At 30.3% G+C, this 8,213-nt stretch overlaps 1 protein-coding gene across 1 annotated transcript in view; it reads right to left on the reverse strand.

Moving 5' to 3' along the window:
- Positions 1–3,666: 3,666 nt before the first annotated feature.
- The window catches only part of LOC124889408, a 19,275-nt gene continuing 14,728 nt past the window's right edge, over positions 3,667–8,213 (reverse strand). Inside the window, exon 3 of the mRNA XM_047401084.1 lies at positions 3,667–3,826. Within this exon, the coding sequence (XP_047257040.1) occupies positions 3,735–3,826 (92 nt within the window). The 3' untranslated portion in view covers positions 3,667–3,734. The remainder of the gene's footprint in view (positions 3,827–8,213) is intronic.

Consider the following 8,213-nt stretch of genomic DNA (forward strand, 5'->3'; position numbering starts at 1 on the left):
AAAGCATCTCATATTAAGCGCAAGTTCTCTTATTTTGTGTTCCTAAAAGACAAAGTCTATGCATGCATGAAGCATGGTAGAATGATCGGTTCCAAATGAAATAGTCCTTGAAAAATAAGGAGCAAATAATCATAATAAGAAGTCAATGAGCTCTTGAAGAGCCTACAATATACCACTTCATGAAACCTTATGAGATGTTCATGTACCTGAAAATAATGAAGTGATGAGATCTCAAATGTTATGTCGCATTGTGAACCCATACAAAATGATATATCATCAATATCTTTAACACAATATTGACGCAATATTGTGAAAGATTACGAGGATCTGAATTCTACGTTAATTTAAGCATGCTGACGTAGAAACATTTATCAAGTGACATGAAAGGATGCATCTTGATAAGTGAAAACTTATTTGATTTGCAGTCCAGACACTTCAAGATGTCACACATAAAATGTTAAATATTGTCACTTTGACAAAATTTGTATGAAAACTTATTTGAGGATTCAAAATATAAAAGTTTTTGGGAAACTTATTGATAATCCTTATATTGTATAAGCTTATAGCTTGAAAATTATTGAAACTCTTGGAGAGTTTTCAAAAGCAATAAGATTATTTGCTGAAATGAGAAATATACCAATTTGGATTGGTTATGAAGTACCATATCTTAGTACAATTGATGCGCTCATGTATCTTGTAAAAAACTACAAGACCCAATATAACCTTTCACTCAATTTGTTAGCAAGGTATATTTCTACTCCTACTAGGAGACATCGAAATGGGATAAGATACATGAGTTTATTTTATTCTAAAGATTGCAGTCCTAATCTTACTGGTCATGCTGATGTTGGGTACTCATCTAACCCGCATAAATCTCGGTCTCAAACATACAATGTGTTCACATGTGGAGATACTGCCATATCTTGGAGATATACAAAGTAGTCTATCGTAGCCACTTCATCGAACCATGATGAGATAATAGCTATTCATGAAGCAAGTCAAGAATGAGTATGGTTGAGATCCATGATACATCTCATTTGAGAAAAATGTGGTGTGAAATATGACAATCTATCCACAATTTTATACAGAGATAATTCAGCATACATAGCACATCTTAAGGGAGGATTCATAAATGGAGATAGAATGAAGCACATTTTGCCAAAGCTTTTCTACATACATGAGCTACAAAAGAATGATGATATTAACATGCAATAGATTTGTTCAACTGATAATGTGACTGATTTATTCACCAAGTCTTCTCCAATTACAACTTTTAAGAAGATGGTGCACAAGATCGGGATGCAAAGGTTCAAGGATGTTCTCATTAGGGGGAGTTAATATGCGTTGTACTCTTTTTCCCTTACGAGGTTTTGTCCCATTGGATTTTTCTTGTAAGGTTTTTAATGAGGCAGCTGAAATGCATATTATTAGAGATGTGTACTCCTTTTCCTTCACTAAATTTTTTTTCCTACTAGGTTTTTTCTAGTAAGGTTTTTACGAGACACATTATCTACCAATTAGACATTCAAGGAGGAGTGTTATAAATGTATTTACATTATAGTGAATGCCTATCAAAATCTATCAAGATCTACTTAGGATTTGAAGCATCCGTCTTTTACTCAGACTAGGAGTAAATTTCCCCTATAAATAGAGGGGTTATGTTCATTGTATTTACAATCTGATGATCTCTCATCCTTCAAGAGAAGAAAAAAGAATTACTCTCTCTATTCTCTCTACTCTTCTTCTTTGTTCTTTATTGTTTTATAACAACGAATATATTCAAGAGCTTTAAAAAACACTCATAAGAGACATTCGAATAATGACTTTAATTGTGATTTTTCTTTAAATATGAAGACATTATACTAGTTATTCAACTTTTTCTTTCATAAACTAAAAATTACACAAATACACAACTTATGTTTTCAATATTATAAAAAATTCCAACTCCCTAAACATATTACAAAAATCCTAACATATACACCAAATGCTATTTATATGTCGGCTATGTTATGTATATTAATAGGGAGAGAGAGTAAAATAATTAAAAAAGTGGGAGAGAGTGTAATTACTTCCAAAAGGGTTGGTATTTATGTTATTTATACATAATAAATATGACATCTCTTAAAAAAATTGCGTATACTACTACGTGCTTTCTAAAGCAAAATCAGTGATTTTTTTCAAGGATAAATTATGCAAAAACAAAAACTTAAGAAACATAAATACATAAAATCCCTTATCTTTTAAAATATTTCATAAAATTTCATTTTTTTTCCTTTTCCTCTTGATACATATTAAATAAGAAAAAAACATATTTGCATTTATTTTAGGAGAGTAAATAATAGGAGAGAATCTCTTAAATATTTTGTAAAAAATATCAAATTAAAAATTTTTCATCAAATCTTATCTTTTGCAATTTTCAATTTGGTTCAATTTTTTTCATCTCTATTAATCTTTTTTTCCCCTTAATATTTTGAAAACTTTACTATGTACTTCATGTTGACAAACATTCATATTCTTTTTAAGAATCTTCATACTATAGAAGCTATAAGATCTCATAATTTTCGGCGAAACCATGACAATGACGATTACCACTGCAATGGTCCGCAGAATTAGATATTGAATTCAGCGTTGCTACATATATTTTTGGTTAATACGTTTGATACATATATAATGTTGTTAATTTCTCGATATCTTTTCGTACTATAAATGGTGATACATATGAGTGATACATTTACTGTCAGCATATTGGTGATAGATGTGAGTAATACATTTACTGTTAGTATATTGGTGATAGATGTGAGTGATACATTTACTGTCAGTATATTGGTGATAGATGTGAGTGATACATTTATTGTCAGAGTACTGCTGATACATATGACATATATGTTTTGATAGTGATTCATATATTTGATTCATTTATAAATGTTTGATACATTTAACATATGTTTGACATATGTAAACTATTTATTTTTGTGTGAGATTGAATTTTGAATGGGTATTGAGTAATTTTACGATATGCATCATTATGATACACCTGAATCAGATGTATTTATGTCACAATTTGCGTGTGATTTACTTTTCGTAATAATTGAAAATCAGTTACTTTCTTATTTAACTAACAGCTCAGTTACAAATGTATCACAATGCATATGTATCAAGCCTACCGATATGTATCACAAAAGTCAAAAGAATATCTTGTAATTTAACAAAGTTATGATAAAAAAAAAGTTACAACCCATTAAGAATCTGAGATTTATGTAAGTTACCCTTTTCTTATTCTCTCCGATAAAAATAAAAGCCTACTTAAATTATTAGTTTTGAATAAGTTGATGTTACTTGATTTTCAAATCAATCCTATTTTCATGACCCAATCAACTGAAAAACAGCCGCCATAGCTTACTCCGAAGCATCAAAAATGTGATTTTCCTTGAAAATTAGTTGAACAATCCTAAATAGTCTTCTTACTGAAAGTCTGTCCCTTTTAATTAATTTTGAATTGACAAATATGTTTCTTGTTTATTGTCATGATCTAAATCATCAAATCATAAAGACATCTATTCTAATTCACCAAGATAGGAGAATCCCTTATCATCCTTTTAAGAAGATATGCAAAAGTCTTTATTAAATATCAATTACCAAACTTTGTTACAACCGTTTTTACAAATATTAAATGCGGAAAATGAAAACTACCCAAGAACTCGGTCTGAACAGGTACAAGAGTTTCTAAAGAAAAATTAAAATTGGACACAACTTCCACCATGAATAGCAGGAGTGGGAGCTAATGAAGAATCGCTATCCACAACAATCATGAAACCAACATTGATTCCTACAAAAGACTATACATTGAGAAGGATATAGCAAGAGTAGTATAAGTAAAATAACGCGTATTAGTAGGTATCATCGATCGATCAGGGTTAGATTACATAAACACAATATAGAAATCACAAAAAGAAACATGTCAACTATTTAATTCATTACACTTTCACCCACTTTTGCTATCTTTATCCCTTATTTTAACTAAGAGTATTTTCATTTTTATTTCCATTGATCATTCATCATCTTCACATCAAGTGTCATGCATCCTAACTCTCACTTGTTTGACCCCAATAGTTATTAAGTCAATCTATTTCATTTACGCCTTAATTAACCTTAGTGGTAAATGAAAATCAATATCATTACTTTGTAATAAATACAATTATGAATGCACATTATGATAAATACCTCAAGTTTATGACACTTAGACTTTTTAAGTAACTTTACAACTTCAGTCAACTATACGTCAAGAGACAACAAGTCAAGCCAAATCATGACCAACCCAACAACCCTGACTGATCTAACAATATCTAAGTCAACAAACCATGAATCTAACCATATCCATATCAACAAACCATATCTCTAAATCATATCCAAATCAAAAAATCATGACTCTAACGACAAGAATTTCAAAATATATGACAAGTAATCGGGCCACACAAGAATTTCAAATATACCAAACAACATCATAATTCAGTTCACTCAAGGAATTCACAAAAACAACTACAATATAACTTTGTCAACACATGAAATCAATATAAACAACAATAATAACAATAATCATATACCCGAACAACTCAAAAAACTATCATATTCATGCATATCTTGTACATACATGCTAAGAGTTTTATGGTTGCCTACTAGTCATGACCTGTAGGAGACGAGCTCTTATCCATGTATTGTACCGGCGTGGTACCCGAGTCAATCAATGAATCATATCAATCAATTCCGGGATATTTCTAAATATTGTTATATACCACAATAATGATCGACATCACAACAATCACAACCACAATAAAATAGAAGATCATACTTGTATAGTCAACAAGTCTTTAATATAACCTCATTATATGTCATTAATACTTAGAATATTATTTAACAATTACATTTTTAAGTATTCACTGTGACAATAGACAACCACTCAAATATACCTGGTCGACTCGAGTTAATAAATTTATGTACACAACAATCATATTTTAACATATAAAATTACAAGTAGATATGAATCATTGATTTCCTCAATTATTGCATGTCCGAAGATCAATTCCCAACTTATTCAAGCAAGCTTTATCAAGCCATATACATTAAATTCAAATATTTATTTCAGGAGTGCAATGCAACCAAAAGGAGTCTAAATTCTAATTCAACAATAATCAATTCATTCACTAACCGATCTTTCTTTATTTATATCGAGATCAAAATTTTAGCTATTATCTAGCAATTCCTATATCCAATTCATTACTAGGTTCAAAACCTACTTTGTTAGCCATTCATTCAACTTTATTCAACTTACAATCTAGTTTTAGTCATATACCTTTTACTTCCTAACCCTTAGCCTACATTGACCTTAGGCTCTTATGTTGTGTCACCACCTCCTTATACCATAATCAGTTCTCATCCTAACTTTAAGCGAGATATCCTATAACCAACACACATAAAATCAAGTTCATCTTTTTATGGTAATAAAGCTAAATTACTAGATTATAGGCTAAAACAGTCTCGTTATCATCTATATTAACATAATCCACATTACAATCCTTCATGGAGTCACAAACACACAACACCCATCAAGAATTCATACACAACATAATAATACAAAATTAAGTCTTTATTATATTAGTTTCAGATTTTATGCCTTCGAACTCCGTCTCCGCAGGCCTAAGCATGATTTCTCCCATCAAATTTATATTTTGGATATGATTTTTAACCACAGACTGCTACTCATAAATCATAACCCACATGAGCGTCAAACAGCTACAACATAGATGATCCTCCTTCTTCTTCATATTTTTGAAGGCTAATCATCTAACAAACAATAATTATAAGAGTAATTAATAAACTAATCTTCAAACAAATACCTTGAGAATTCAAATCCACTAGTTCTAACTTTGTTTACGGTCTATTAAATTATCCAATGATTAATTAACCATCAAATATTTCCTTCAAGCTTAACCCAACTCCATTAGTGAAGTTTTTAGGCTAAAGATTCCACCTTTATTGAATTCAAGGTCCCTAACTATCAATTTACATATTTTAGAATCACTAATTCATGCTAAGGATTGTTCACTAATAATTTAGAAGTGATTCTAGGTGATATTAACCCAACCCATAGATTTTCCCAAAATATGATGGACTTAGGATTCAAATTCTCAAGAATATTACTTTTAAAGGTTGTTCTAATGATTCTAGGATATTAAAGGATTGAAAAATGAAGAAGATGACGAAAGAAACTTACCTCAATGAAGAATTTTCACCCATACCAAGAGAAAATTGCCCCTATAGGACTTAGAAATAAAATTTTGAGGTTTGGGGGCTGAAATCCGTCAAAATGGGTTATAAATTGTTGTGCATGTCACTATAGCGACCTAACCCACTACAGTGACCTCAGTTTTTCAGCATGGACAGTCTTTAGTAAAATGGCCATAACTTTTTACTCAGAAAGCGAATTAATGAATGATCAGTTGTATTGAAAAGAATACTCAAGAATCTTTAATTTGGTAGGTATTAGGCCCCCTAACTCCTTATATTCTAGAAAAAATGCTCGTTTAAAATTTACCCTAGTTTAAAATTATTAGTCCAAACTAGATCAGTTAAGATACTTTCAACTTAACTTTGTGTTAGGAGTATTGTATGACCTAACATAACAAATGCACTCGCATACTAAAGAATTAATCCTATGTGACAAATGAGATTAGTATGCCTTTGTCATAAATATTTTCTGTAACATTGGAACCGATACTACAATAGATATCAACTTACCATTCGTTCATTCCAAAATAAGTATTAGATGAAGAGAAATACGAAGTCAAAATTTAGAAAGACACTACTTGCAGAGTTGTTTATGCAACATCTTACTTACCCACTCGCTTTCGTTTATCCACTAAATCGACCCAAATTGCTCCTGCCTTTCTCCAAAATCAACTTTTAGAATAATGAAATATTTTGAGGAAAAAAATTTGATTAAACAACGATTTATCCTGCTGTAGCGACCTATGTCACTATAGCTACATTGATCCCGCTATAGCATGACTTTTTTCGCTTTGGTCACTATAGCAACATAGGCGAGGCAGAATGTATGATTTTCTTCCAAACTTCCTCTTTTCACAACACACCTTAAATCCAAGACATCCCAAACTAACCTCTTTATGTCAAGATCGATATCGAGAGTTCTGCTCGTCCGAATTCGATTCCGAAAAGTCCTATGAATTTCTTGTCATCTTAGCTAACATAAAATCAAGTTAAACTTTATTATATCTACCCAATAAATTTTTAAATTTTCCTAGACCACCTCGCTTAGGTTTCATCCAACACTAGCCTAACCTAAAAATTCTAACTCCCAACCCAAGAAAATCTTAACCCGGGAAATTACTTCATAAATAATGATATAATGAACATAACATCACCAAGTACTACGCCATATTTTTCTGTTGAGACATCTACCTTATGGACCTTTTATATCCTTCCATAATCAACACATAAGAATAGATCATCTAGAGTACAACCACTAACCAACACAACTCTATAGGTTTCATTAATACATAAATTCTCTATCACTACTTATATTAACCTATTCGATCATCAACAATCAATTATTTATAACCAACTAGCTTTTAGTTATCATCCAAGGACAAGTTATACTTATTTAGCCTCACAACTAACTTTCAACTAGTCAAGTTACCGACCCAACATACCTTAATCATCCAGGAGTAATAACAATCAAGTATTGCCATGATCAATGAGAGGGACATGAATATTCAAGAACACATCTAATGACTCGGTTTCCTCATCCGATCCTACAACTAATTTTAATTAAATAAAATAATTTTAAAAAAAATCCCAAGTTAATAATGAAAATAAAGATTAGAAAAAGTTTTCCAAGTTAATAATGAAAATAAAAAATAAAAAAAGTTTCCGAAGTTAATAATGGAAATAAAAAAAAAGTTTCCCGAGTTAATAATGGAAATTAAAAATAAAAAAAGTTTCCCAAGTTAATAATAGAAATAATTTCAAAAAATAAAAAAAATTCCTAAATTAAAAATGGAAATAAAATGTCAAAAAAAGTTTTCCAAGTTCAACATAAATATATAAAAAAAAAAATTCTACGTTAATAAGGGAAATGAAAAATAAAAAAAAGTTTCCCAGGTTAATAATGGAAATAAAGAAAATGATTCCCAATGTTA

Source organism: Capsicum annuum, chromosome 12 (assembly GCF_002878395.1).
Source record: "Capsicum annuum cultivar UCD-10X-F1 chromosome 12, UCD10Xv1.1, whole genome shotgun sequence".
Taxonomy (NCBI): domain Eukaryota; kingdom Viridiplantae; phylum Streptophyta; class Magnoliopsida; order Solanales; family Solanaceae; genus Capsicum; species Capsicum annuum.